This window comes from Corythoichthys intestinalis, chromosome 22 (genome assembly GCF_030265065.1).
Source record: "Corythoichthys intestinalis isolate RoL2023-P3 chromosome 22, ASM3026506v1, whole genome shotgun sequence".
NCBI classification, from domain to species: domain Eukaryota; kingdom Metazoa; phylum Chordata; class Actinopteri; order Syngnathiformes; family Syngnathidae; genus Corythoichthys; species Corythoichthys intestinalis.
The window spans coordinates 29,455,241-29,469,275 of NC_080416.1; the positions used below are offsets into that span (position 1 = coordinate 29,455,241).

Genomic DNA, 14,035 nt, shown 5'->3' on the forward strand with positions numbered 1-14,035 from the left:
CTGTCCTCAGGAGCCTGGTCAGACGACGGTAAGAGAGGGAAAGTATTGTTTGTTGGCGCTTTGTGTTTAGAAGAATGGCTTCGTATAGGTCATTTTAGGATTTTTGTGTGCAATTAGGGCTGAGACGCTTTATTTACATGATATGTTTTAATTCAGTAATCACGAAAATGTTTGAGAATTTGCTTACCGTTTGATTTTTCCTGCTAGTTGCAGCCCTAATTGCACCTTCGCTTCATATGAGATGTCTTCTGGCTATGGAGGGGCGTTCTATTTTGCCTCTTTCACATTCAAATCCAGCAAATTCAGATTTGGTGTTTGCCGTTCATGCCATTATACACTTAGAAGTAGATGCCCTTGGCACATGGTGTGACATCTAAAATAGAGCTTTCATTTCTAGGCATGAGGTGATCTCTTTTTTCCTCATCGCATGATAATCTTGAGCAAAAATATCACATAAAAAAATAAAGCTCTGATATGTATCGTTTAAAAGAAAAAAACTTTTTTCTCGTTGAAAAAGATTGAACAATATATGGAATACTTGTTATCGTCAAAATGATTTCCAAACTTAATTTAGAAAAATATTCTACTCATAAAATTTGAATTTTGCATCACCGCTGAGCTATTTTTAAAACATAAGAGGGCTGCTTGTGTGCTCCTTGGGGGCTACCTGATGCCTACAGGCACCATGTTTATCTCTGCTTTTTGGAAAAACAAAAATCTCAATAACAAACTTAACTTTTAACAAGCTCACTTTGAAACTGAGTGATTAATCCATTCATTGCTCAGGCTTTATAGTGTTTAGGGATGTCCCAGTGTCATATTTTTGCACCCGAGTCACCTGATTTTGAGAATCTAATCCCTATCCGTTACCAATAAAAGTTTTTTGTTTTTTTAAAAATTAAATTTGAACAAAGGTTATCATAACATAAAATCACTGTAAAACACAACACAGGAAATTTTTCATTAAAACGTACAAATAAAAGGAAAAAACATCCACTTTGTTGGTTAAGATACTTGTTAAGTCTTGATAAGTCTAGTTTTCAAGCGGCCAATCGTATTGCAGGCTGCAAAAAATAGCTCATTAGTATGGATGTCCTTGATCCGATCACGTGATCGGAAATCGGGCACATTTTAAGATAAAAATCGGGTGAAAAGATTTTTAAGGGTTTTTTCCCCCTTTTTTTTTTTTTCTTTTCAGGCGTGACAAATCCAAACAAACATACAGCATTCATTTGTGTTTACATTCAGTTCAACCCGAAAAGAAAAAGGCAGACGGGAGAAGCCGGAGCTTATTGAATCCCGCCCCCAGTATACTATAAGATGCAGAAATTATCGAATAACGATTTTGACATTTCATATTGTGTAATGATTACAAGGTGTATTTTTTCCCTCCTTCCCTTGATTGTTCATTTTCCCAATAGTCATTGTCGATCGCGGCGATTTGTTCGTCATGTTGATTAAATCCAATAGATTAGTTCATAATTCAGAGGTTAGTTCATTCTGTTGATTCGATCCAGAAGATAGGAAATAGCTGAGGACCGATGGCAGGCCGTGGTCACCACCCTCTTTCGTCGATTTAATCCTCGTTGCAATTTTCATTCCTTGCTGCATTCCGACGAACACTCATCTCCAAGTTGCGTAGCTCCGTAGTCATTTTCATTACCATTCTGGTTGTGGCAGCGTTGGATGCCGCTAGGTCATTCTTCACCTGTAATACATCATCACCGGCCTTGTTACTCCAGCTACAACGCTGACGGCAGTAGTGGCCAATTCCACTTATTTCCTTTGGCTTTCCAGCACTTTCATGATGATCCTACGAATCAAGTGGGCTCCGAGCCCCTGCAGAAGAATCGCAGCCAGCAGCGCAACAAAAAGATACACATCCTCGATGTCTTCAACTTCGAGTGTGGTCAGACACAGCGGCCGCAATCTTCCCCAGATATTCGCCACAAATCCAGACTTGAAAGTGTTGCCCGGACATGGGCGTTGTCCAGGTTCAGGTCTTATTGTAGAGTATAAGTATCTTGTCCAGGGCACTCAGTTACCAATTGACCAGTTCCATGTCTTTACAAAATGGCACAAGACGACTATTAACAGTCAACTGTCTGTACAGTTACAAAGCCATATGGTTATGGGTTTTTTTTGTTTGTTTTTTGTTTTTTGCTGCAAACCATAAAACTAAGATATAATCAAAACAAACAAAAAATTCATATTTTGTACTACGCAACACTTTTAGAAGATTGGAATAGTGTGAAAAAGATGGGGGTTTTTAATATTTTTTGGAGGAGTACAAAGCAACAAAATAATCAAGATGTACTAGGATATTGTCAAAAGAAACAAAACTGAAATGTATGTTTGCTTGGTTATTAATAAGTTGCAGATGTATCAGATTGGAACTCGGCAGATCCTTAAAATAAGGTGACTTGGGTGCAAAAATTTGTGATGGGACAACCCTACTTATTTACCCTTACTACTAAAAAGCAAGGTTCTTCGGTAACTGATATCAAGACTTTTAAAAGCGCAGTATACCTTCAAACTATGCATATGCCTAGTCATTTCGCTGCCTCTATTTTTTTTTTTTACATATTACTGAGCCCATCAAAAAAATGCAAACTGGTCGTTTTTTTGTTCTTTTTTTATAGGGTGCCATTTGTGTCTCCAGCATAAATGAAGCTGTATTTTCACTTAGGTTGGACAAATCCTTATTCAACTTTTTTTCCTGTGGATTATCAATAACTGTTGATTATTACCGTACTTTTCGGACTATTAGCTGCTACTTTTTCCGTCTAATTTTGAATCCTGTGGTTTATAGTCCAGTGCGGCTTATTTGTGGGTTTATTTGGGTTAATAGGTAACGCTGTATTTGACAGCTGTGTCATAAGACTGTCATGATTATGACAATGACACTGTCATGGGCGTTAATGAATGCTTATGACAGATGTTGTTACGTGTCAACAGGCAAGTTTCTTCAACTCCATTCATGTCCAGCTCTGATCTTTTTACATTCATTCAACATTGAGATAATTTGCCAGATGACGCCAAATGACATTTTTCATACTTATGACAGTCTTATGACGCCGCAGTCAAAGTGTTAACGGTTAATATCTTTTGGTGTAAATATCACATAATACAGTGAGGACAGTTGTGGTTTATAATCCAGTGTGGTTTATTAATGAACAAATGCCGTTTTCATGTGAAATTTGGTGGGTGGGGACATAGTCAGGTGCGCCTTATAGTCCAGAAATTGCGGTAATTCAAGGGTACAGGCTCCTAAATTAAAATTTTTTAAATGTAGTTTACTTCTGAGAAAAGGTTATGAAATTTAGCTATGTCCCTAGTTTGTTATAGTGTGAAATAAGCATAAGTTTTAAAAAATCAAAATAATTATGATTTTATTGACCTTTTATTGATCTTTCATCATTTGTTGTCTTACAAATTAAAATATTTAATTTATTTAAAAAAAAAAAAAAAAAAATGGTTTCTGTTCGTCCCCAGTGTCACTGTCCATTCTGTTATGATAGTGTCTCTTTAAGAAAATTCCCCATTGAAATAATGATAATCACTCTCCAGCGATAATCTCACACCAGTGGCAGAATATTCAACTGTGGTCAGCAATTTTATTTTTTTTTATGAAATTAAAAATATGATTTTGCAGTTTTATGAAGTCTGTTCAGTATGGTTGATCATAACATGTCCACTCTGTTAAAGCTACGGTATAAACTCACCGGCCACTTTATTAGGTACACCTGTCCAACCGCTCATTAACAATTAATTTCTAATCAGCCAATCACATGGCGGCAACTCGGTGCATTTAGGCATGTAGACATGGTTTAAGACAATCTCCTGCAGTTCAAACCGAGCATCAGTATGGGGACGAAAGGTGATTTGAGTGACTTTGAACGTGGCATGGTTGTTGGTGTCAGAAGGGCTGGTCTGAGTATTTCAGAAACTGCTGATCTACTGGGATTTTCACGCACAACCATCTCTAGGGTTTACAGAGAATAGTCCGAAAAAAGGAAAAAAAAAAACAGTGAGCGGCACTTCTGTGGGCGGAAATGCCTTGTTGATGCCAGAGGTCAGAGGAGAATGGCCAGACTGGTTCGAGCTGATAGAAAGGCAACAGTGACTCAAATAACCACCCGTTACAACCAAGATAGCAGAAGAGCATCTGTGAACGCACAGTACGTCGAACTTTGAGGCAGATGGGCTACAGCAGCAGAAGACCACACCGGGTGCCACTCCTTTCAGCTAAGAACAGGAAAATGAGGCTATAATTTGCACAAGCTCATCGAAATTGGACAATAGAAGATTGGAAAAACGTTTCCTGGTCTGATGAGTCTCGATTTCTGCTGTGACATTCGGATGGTAGGGTCAGAATTTGGCGTCAACAACATGAAAGCATGGATCCATCCTTGCTTGTATCAACGGTTCAGGCTGGTGGTGGTGGTGTAATGGTGTGGGGAATATTTTCTTGGCACTCTTGGGGCCCCTTGGTACCAATTGAGCATCGTTGGAACGCCACAGGCTACCTAAGTATTGTTGCTGACCATGTCCATCCCTTTATGACCACAATGTACCCAACTTCTGATGGCTACTTTCAGCAGGATAATGCGCCATGTCATAAAGCTGGAATCATCTCAGACTGGTTTCTTGAACATGACAATGAGTTCACTGTACTCAAATGGCCTCCACAGTCACCAGATATCACTCCAATAGAGCATCTTTGGGATGTGGTGGAATGGGAGATTCGCATCATGGATGTGCAGCCGACAAATCTGCACCAACTGTGTGATGTCATCATGTCAATATGGACCAAACTCTCTGAGGAATGCTTCCAGCACCTTGTTGAATTGAGGCAGTTCTGAAGGCAAAAGGGGGTCCAACCTGTTACTAGCATGGTGTACCTAATAAAGTGGCCGGTGAGTGTATATATCCAAGAAATGAATTGAATCATTTCAAAAGGTATATTTTAAAATGATAGCAGATAATTGATGAGAAAGCTAAGTTATGTTAGCTATTATGCTAGCAAAGCTAAGCTAAGGGCTCACTTTAGATCAAAATGTCCGCTCTGTTAGTGTCCACTCTGTTCCATCTAAATGGCATCCTATAAAAAAAAATGACCCAAACAATCCAACACGTTTTGCACACTCGATGACATCTATGTATGTAGTAAAGTGTTCCCCTTAAATTAGCTCATCTGGACAGCAGCGACAGTTGCTTTCAACACAACTAGGCTTGTCACCTATCCCTTGAAATAAGGAATCTTTCCAATTTGGGAATTAGAATTTGCGTTCCGTTTTGAACCAAAACACAACGCAAATAAGTGTTGAACTTCATTTCGCCTATAAAGCCTTCCCGACATTTCTTTCTGGCTCCTAACTGGGGCTTCTGCACTTCGCGCTGACTTTACCCAGCTTTAGTTTTCTCAGCTTTATAAGTGCGCCTTTTGTGGAGTACATGCTAAAGCTAACGCTAACTGAAAAAAATTGTTTCGAGTACGTTTCTAAGCGTGTTACCTGCTCGCAGGTCGCGTACGCACCAAGCAGCCTTTGACAACCGCCAGCAGCGTGTCCAGCCAAGTGGACTCGAGAGGACGCAGTCGCACCAAAATGGTGTCCCAGTCACAACGTAAGTACCCCCCCGGACAGTAGTCTGTTATGTGCGAGTCTGTGTGTATGTGTGCGTTTTCTTGGCTGGGTTTCTCTATCTGCTACCTTCACGGCAGTGGCCATGTTTTTGTGCCTTCAGGTTCCGACGAATCAGATTGCACACCAGGTATTCCTTGCGCATATGTCTAAATATATGTGCGTGTTTGTAACAGTGTTCCATTGTGGGAATAGTGGCCCACATGCTAAGCTCATATTCAGGTGTTTTTTGTGCTAAGATTTTTTTTTATATGGTATAAACACAGTGGAACCTCTGAGGTCCCATATAAAAAAATAAGAGATTGTGGAAACCACTTTGATATGAATTAATGAAAGAGTGGTATGTGTAATTGTTTTAATTTGTTGTTTGGGGGGGGGGGGGATAATAAGGGGCTATGTGTGTGAGTGTGTATATGTGTTGACATGTACTGTATATGTTTTCATTTTGGTTTATTTAGTTTAAATTGGTTTATTTTAACAAGTTTTTTAAGAGATTTTTTTTTTATGGGTTAACCACTAATTTTGTTGTTTTTGAGCTTTTTTTAAATTTTTAATTACGGTATTTTTCACTATAAGTTGCATCGGATTATAAGCAGGGGTGAAAGTGGGCCAGAACGGTCAGGAACGCAGTTCCGGTATAAAATACAGGGCCAGAACGCAGTTCCGGTATACGGTGCCTTGATTCCGAAAATATGACTGCAACTGTCAAAGCGCTATGTTTAAAAAAAAAAACAAAAAAAAATACAAAGCTGCCACACATGCATTTTATCTCCAAGCAGAAAGCAATCTACCAACATCCAACTTACATACACAAGTGTTAACAACAAGCATAATAAAGGGCTTGTGTAGCGTAATCCGTTTCCACATTTCCGGAGGTTCAGAACATCTTAACTGTCAACGTGCACTTTGGACTTATATTTGTTCATTCATGTTAGGCTACTTATTCATTTCCTTATGATTTAAAAAAAAAAAAAGTCAATGTTTGCGCGATCTTCAAAATATATTCCATTTCACTCTGCAAAATATAAGGCATTTGTACTTATTTTTCTGAATGTATGTAACTTATATATTTATTATTAAAAAAAAAACACACACACAAAAATATAAATATTTACATTAACTTCAATTTTAATATACATCTTATTTTCTTAAGTAGTTAAAATTTGGCATTTAGTATGTGAGGAAATGAGGGAAAATAAAAATTAGGAGATGTAGGTTGGGGTTATTGCTGTTTTTGTTAACTTTTATTTTGCAAATCGTTGATAAAAATACAATTTTGAATGAAAATCCGTTTTTGTATGTGTTATAGAAATAACTGTCCAAAACAGTTTTCTATGCATTTCAGTAGTTTTGATTCCCCCCCAAAATGAAAGAATAAATTAAAAAAAAAAAAAAAATTCTGGCTCCGTGGTGAACTCGGGGAGTTCCGGCAAGAAATTCTCACTACTTTCACCCCTGATTATAAGGCGCACCTTAAATGAATGGCCTTTCTTAAAACTATGTTCATTTAAAAGGCGCACAGCATCATAATGCGCACTCGTAGTAGTATTAGAAATAGTGGTTGTTATGTATCCAATAGATGGAGCTGCGCAAATGGGAATGTCATGCCATGAATAACAATTACAAGGGTACCTCAACATACGATTGCTTCGACACACGATCTTTTCGACATCCGACGTTCGCCATTTGTTTCTACATCCGACAACATATTCGAAATACGACAACATGACAGCACCGCAGACGGACGTACGGCGGATTTTCTTGTGAGAGAAATCAACACAGGTTTCAAAAAGGTTGGTACAGGTGGTGAAACAAGGAAAAAGGTAATGCTTACCACTGAAATGAAGATCCAAATGATAGAAAAATATGAGTGCGGGGTACGCATCCGTGAACTGACTCAACAATACAGCCGGAGAATTTCTGCGATCTCCACGGTCCTCCTCCGACAACCATTCGCCAGTCTTTATAAGTTAAGGTGACAATTATTATTGTGGTAACACAAAAGAAATCGCCAGCTTTGTCAGGTTTTTATCATTTATTTCGGAGTTTGTCCAACACAAAACGCCTATTGTCCGCCGCAGTCGACTGTGTTGTCAACAAAACAGTAAAAGTAAACTCTCAACCGCACCGCTCCCTCTCTCTGACACGTCAGTCATGTGGTGCGTTCAGGCACAGCAAAAAATGTTGCCACATTAGAGCCCGATTCGTTACATTGTTACAGGAATTATTATTAGTAGTATTATGATTTTTATTTATAATGTATTTGTTTTGCGCTGTGTAATTGCTATTTGTAATAGTACCAGCAGTATTAAGGATTGAATGTAGGTTTTTGGGCTGTGGAACGAATTAATGGAATTACAGTGTATTCTTATGGGAAAATCCTGCGCGACATACGACCATTTCGACTGACAAACCATGTCCTGGAACGAATTAATTTCGTATGTAGAGGTACCACTGTATTGGTCCATATACATTGGTACCTCTACATACGAAGTTAAAGTTAGTGGAGTAGGATTTTCCCATAAGAATACATTATAATTCGAATAATTTGTTCCACTGCCCAAAAACCTATGCTAACTCCTTCATAAATACTGCTGGAACAATTACAAATAGCAATTAAACATAGTAAAACAAATAAAGTATACCCGACCTACGTGATTTCAACGCTAATCTAGTGCGGGTTTTTTTTCCTAAATTGCGTAACAGATGGTAAGTACAGTATAATATGTCATTTAATTTTGTTATGTGGTAAAATTCATCTAAATGGTAGTTAAAGGGTTAATTCCGATTTACGCTGAAATTCGGGTAACGTCGCCGGCGGAGGAATGGAACTCGTTCGTAACCCGGGGACCACTTGTCATATAGATAATAATAATGTAACGAATCGTGTTCTAATGCTGTGGTTGTTTTTTGCATGCTGTTCCTGAATACACCGTGTGACTGACGACAGAGTGAGAGGGGTGCGGTAGAGTTTTTACTTTCTCTTTTCATTTGGTTGGCTTTGGCTACCGCGAACAGTAGACGTATTCTGTTGCACGAGTTCTGAAATAAATCAAATGAATAAATTAAAATAAAAGAATCCAGCTATATCTTTGCTGATGTTACAATAATAATAATTGTTATCTTAACTTATAAATACTGGTGAACAGAGGTAGGAAGAGGTAGACATATTCCATCATTTCCATCTTAATTTCAGAAGTAAGTGTCACCCTTTTCCTTTTTTCGCCACCTGCACCTTCTTGGGACCCATGTTGATTTCTCCCACAAGAAAATCCGCCGTGCGCCCACCCATCTTGAGGAAAAACAATGAAATTGCGTATTTCGAGCATGTCGTCATATGTCGACAAAAATGACGAGTCAAATTTTCGTCGGATGTTGAAAGGATCGTTCCACTGTATAAAGCGCATCAGATTATAGGGCGTACTGTCAGCTTTTGAGAAAATTGAAGGCTTTTAGGTGCGCCTTATAGTGTGGAAAATACCCATGTTTTGTTGGCCATAAAGTGTTTTCATTGTTAAAATATTTTCACGAGGGTAAAAATGCGAGCATTTTCTTCTCAATCGAAATGAAACAAAACGATTTTTATTTTTTAGTTTACCACTGTTAATGTGGGGAGCACAAAAATATTTTTTAAATATCAGAATAATACTGGTTTCCTAGTGAGGCTTGAGAATGAAAAAGAAGTGGGTTTAAGTATTCTGTTGCTTTTTTTGTGTCTTTCAATACATATTTTTCATGGAGTTATGGTGCTTTCCACTTTAGAGGTTCCACTCTCTGTACTTGGTGTGGGTGTTTCTTTGCATGCTATGTTTCGTAACCTAACTCAGGTGTAGAAAATGAAAAATATTCCAAAAATACGCAGCTTCAACATCACAACGTTAGACCGCCAGATAGATGGACCGCCAGATAGATGGACTTACTAAGCTGTTCGCCATTAAATGCATGCAAATTGGTGGATTTTTTTTTTGTTTGGTCTTTTCTTCATGGTGTGGACCGGCTTCGCTTCCATATGCATGCACTGCTTCCCCCTCAGCTTTGTCATTTTGTGGCCTCCCTACTGTTATTCTTCAGAAATTCATCCATTGAACCTTGCGCTTTCAGAGCTTTTCCCATCTCTTGCTCCAACTATGGGTGGGTGACAAACTGACAATATGACTGAATTAACAACAGCAATGTGTGAGGAAGGAATACTGCGCTCCTTTAAATACAATGTGCACATGTATTTCACATGATTCTATGTTGAACAAGGTGCTAATGAGGGAGTTAATAATCCAAACATGGTTTAAGACGGGGGTGTCAAACATCATACGGGCCAGAAGTGGCCTGCTAGGGGGTCCAATCTGACCCGCAGGGTTTGTCTGACTGACAGACACATTTTAGTTCATTCGTTTCATATACTAGTCCTTCTTAAAAAAAAAAAAAATAGCATATTGTGATAGTTATTTTCTGTAATGTACTGATAAACATGAGTCTTTCATATATTTTAGATTCATTACACAAAACTGAAGTAGTTCAAGCCTTTTATTGTTTAAATATTGATGATTTTGGCAAAGAAGTCAAGAAAAAACAAAAATCTAAAAAAATTTGCATATTTCATTCGACCAATACAAAAAAAGTGTTTTTTTTTTTTTATTACAAAAAAAGTCAACTTTCAATTAATTACATCAGGTACGCACTCAATACTTGGTCGGGAAATCCTTTTGTAGAAATGACTGCTTTAATGCGACGTGGCATGGAGGAAATCAGCCTGTGGCACTGCTGAGGTGTTATGGAGGCCCAGGATTCTTTGATAGTCGCCTTAAGCTCATCCAAAGTGTTGGGTCTGGTGTCTGTCAAGTCAGGAGAGTTGGCCGGCCAATTGAGCACAGTAATGCCATGGTCAGTAAACCATTTACCAGTGGTTTTTGCACTGTGAGCAGGTGCCAGGTCGTGCTGAAAAATGAAATCTTCATCTCCATAAAGCTTTTCAGCAGATGGAAGCATGAAGTGCTCCAAAATCTCCTGATATCTAGCTGCATTGACCCTGTCCTTGATAAAACACAGTAGACCAACACCAGCAGCTGCCATGGCACCCCAGACCATCACTGACTGTGGGTACTTGACACTAGATTTCAGGCATTTTGGCATTTCCTTCTCCCCAGTCTTCCTCTAAACTCTGGCACCTTGATTTCCGAATGACATGCAAAATTTGCTTTCATCTGAAAAAAGTACTTTGGACCACTGAGCAACAGTCCAGTGCTGCTTCTCTGTAGCCCAGGTCATGTGCTTCTGTCGCTGTTTCAGATTCAAAAGGGGCTTGACCTGGGGAATGCAGCACGTGTAGCCCATTTCCCGCACACGCCCGTGCACGGTGGCTCTGGATGTTTCTACTCCAGACTCCGTTCACTGTTTCTGCAGGTCCCCTTAGGTCTGGAATCGGCCCTTCTCCACAATCTTTCTCAGGGTACGGTCACCTCTTCTGGTTGTGCAGTGTTTCCTGCCACACTTTTTCCTTCCCACAGACTTCCCACTGAAGTGCCTTAATACAGCACTCTGGGAACAGCCTATTCGCTCGGAAATTTCTTTGTGTCTTAGCCTCCTGCTTGAGGGTGTCATTGATGGCCTTCTGGACACCAGTCAGGTCGGCAGTCTTGCCCATGATTGCGGTTTTGAGTAATGAGCCAGTTTTTAAAAGCCTCAGGAATCTTTCGCAGGGGTTTTGAGTTAATTCATTGATTCAGATGATTAGGTTTTTAGCTTTTTTAATGTACATTTTCATGATATGCAATTTTTTTGAGATAGGGATTTTTGTTTTTTCTTGATTTTTTTTGCCAAAATCATCAATATTAAAACAATAAAAGGCTTGAACTACTTCAGTTTTGTCTCCAGGGGTGGAATTTAGGACTCGGGGGCCCGGTTTTTATGCGTAAAGGTGGCACTGATAGGTTCTCTAAATAACGTCTGACGATGCATAGAACTATATTAGAGTGTATAAGTGTTTAAATTTCACTTCAAACCAACTGAACTATTGTCTTGAGGGACCCGCAAAAAATATTCCATAAACCTCCCCCCACCTTCCCAAATGAACAAACATTCTTTCGCCCCTCCCCGTCAAAATTTAAGGTGCTTTTGAGGCTTTTAAGGTGTTTACTGAGTGGTCCTTACACTCTAAATGTAACCCGTATGTGTTAGCATTAGCTTTAGCATGGCAAGCATCCACTCAAACTTTCACTTTCTCATCTTGATGTCCTGGTGGCTTTAATTATTTGAAAATAATGTACTGTTCTTTCTGAGTGAGGATAATCATAAAAAGGAGTGCTGCGGTCGTTGGTTTGGTACAACTAGACCGAATTAATCCTCTAAGTCAGTGTTTTTCAACCTTTTCTGAGTCACTGCACGTTTTTACACTGGAAAAAATCTCGCGGCACACCACAAAACAAAAATGTTCCCAAATTACTTTCTGCACAGTGTATTTCATTATAAAATAGTTTCTCAGTATTTATACTTAGTGTGAAACTTGAGCCTGTTTAGATGAACACAAAGCTGATGTCCTGGCAGGATTCTTCTTCAACAGCTCTCAGTCTTTGTTTTTATTTTTATTTTTTATAGCGGTTAGGCTTGAAAAGCTCAGAATTATCAGACAGGGGGACTTTAGCAATGTCTTTAACTGCATCAGGGCTGAGCATCTCGCTGACAATGGCTTTGCAGGCAGGTAGTATTAATGTCTCTGCCACAGTGTGGGACTTTTTGGATTTAGCAACAAGTTCAGCAAGAAGGTAACTGGCTTTGAGGGCTTTCTCATTTACCTTCATAGTTTTTCTCAAAAAAGTTCCCTGTTTTTCTGTGTTTTCACAAAGGCGAACAAAATAGTCCATCAACTTGTTTTGAAGCGACGGGTGTTTCGTTTGGAGATTACATTTAAACTTGCTTAGCACCGTGACGCTGTTGGAGAGCTGCTCATGTCGCGTTCAAGAACTGCTCGGATTTCCAGCCATCAGCCAACTTGCTGTCCTCGACAACGTGTTGGAATAAAACACGGGGCGGATTGACGGTCGTCACATATTGATAAAATGGAAAGGACACTTTCTTGTATATCGACACTTGACGAGTCGAATCAAATGATGTACAGTAGTGCTGTGGTCTACATTGTCGCAGATAGCGAGGTGGCTGCTGGCTAGAAATCCGAGCAGTTCTTGAACGTGACACGAGCAATACATTGCTCATTTGCACACGACCGAGAGCCTACCTGCTCCTTCCTTCCTACTGCAACACTCCGCCTGACAACGTAAATTTTTTTTTTAAAAGACATTGGATAATTTCTCGATCTCACACCGGTTGAAACACACTGCTGTAAGTCATCACAGGTCAGGTCATCATTGTAAATTTCAAGCTATTGAAGCATTTAAAAAATATTTCCTTCCATAAATTACGTGCTTTAATAAAAAAGTATATAGGCCTCAAATATCGCCTTACAAAACCATTTTGGATATCTGCATTCGGCTGAAGTTTTTTTTTTAGGCATCAGCATTTGAAAATCCCATATCATTCGACCTCTAGTAGACAGGCTTATTTGACATACGCAGATGCAAACAAACTAGTTTGGCTGATTTTGACCAGTCCCGTGAAAAGAGTGAAATGCAATTGTTTTCAAGCTGTTTATTACAGGTGAGGTCAACTGTAAAACTAAACACAATTTCACACATTGTGCACAAAAATCTAATTGCATTTCCTTTTCTGCTAATATATAGCGGCAGACCCTTCGTATGTATAAATACTACCAGTTAAAAAGAAAGCAGCATAAAAACCAATTTTTGAAAAATGTTGAAAAGACAAATCTATTTGCCATTATCGCCCACCCTTAGTTATAACCTTCCCATCATTCACCTTAGTTTAATCTGCTGTTCCTTCCCCTTTCCATGGCCCAGGATCTCAGTCTGCTACCCCTGCCGATGGTAAGAGTCTTGACAACTCATTATTAGTTACTTAGTTTGGTTTTACCTTCTTTTCTACCTCCCCTTCCTCACACTAATGGTCACCTCAAGCGTCTCCTCACACCCTGGTGCATGCTGGGGTGCTAGCTTCACTGCACTCATGTTACTGCACCACAAAGTTGTGCTGGGGCAAAACCGTCCGCTATATATTTTCCATAGCACCTGCAAACTTCTCAGGGAGCAGATCAGTCTTAATGGTATTTCCTGACAGTAAATAGTGGTTTGGACTTTCACCCAGATAGTCATTCTTCTCTCACATTCTCTTGGCCATAATTTGTAGAAAAATGCACTTATATGGCTAAAAAAGTGCATTTTTCTAATCAACAATGGTTTACAAATCCATTGTCCGACACCCACGAATCTCACTCAGTGATCTATTTTGCTTAGTCATGTTAGCAATCAAGTTGTGTGTTCGTGTCT

General features: G+C 39.2%; 1 protein-coding gene across 9 annotated transcripts in view; it reads left to right on the plus strand.

Moving 5' to 3' along the window:
* Positions 1 to 14,035, plus strand: part of clasp2 (cytoplasmic linker associated protein 2) — a 153,035-nt gene that overhangs the window by 94,210 nt on the left and 44,790 nt on the right. For 7 of the 9 annotated variants that reach the window (XM_057827947.1, XM_057827948.1, XM_057827950.1 and 4 more), the window contains 2 exons: positions 11 to 28; positions 5,527 to 5,628. In XM_057827947.1, the coding sequence (XP_057683930.1) occupies positions 11 to 28; positions 5,527 to 5,628 (120 nt within the window). Of the gene's footprint in view, positions 1 to 10; positions 29 to 5,526; positions 5,629 to 5,748; positions 5,776 to 13,549; positions 13,577 to 14,035 lie in introns of all 9 variants that reach the window. The other 2 variants (XM_057827956.1, XM_057827951.1) reach the window with 2 other exon arrangements.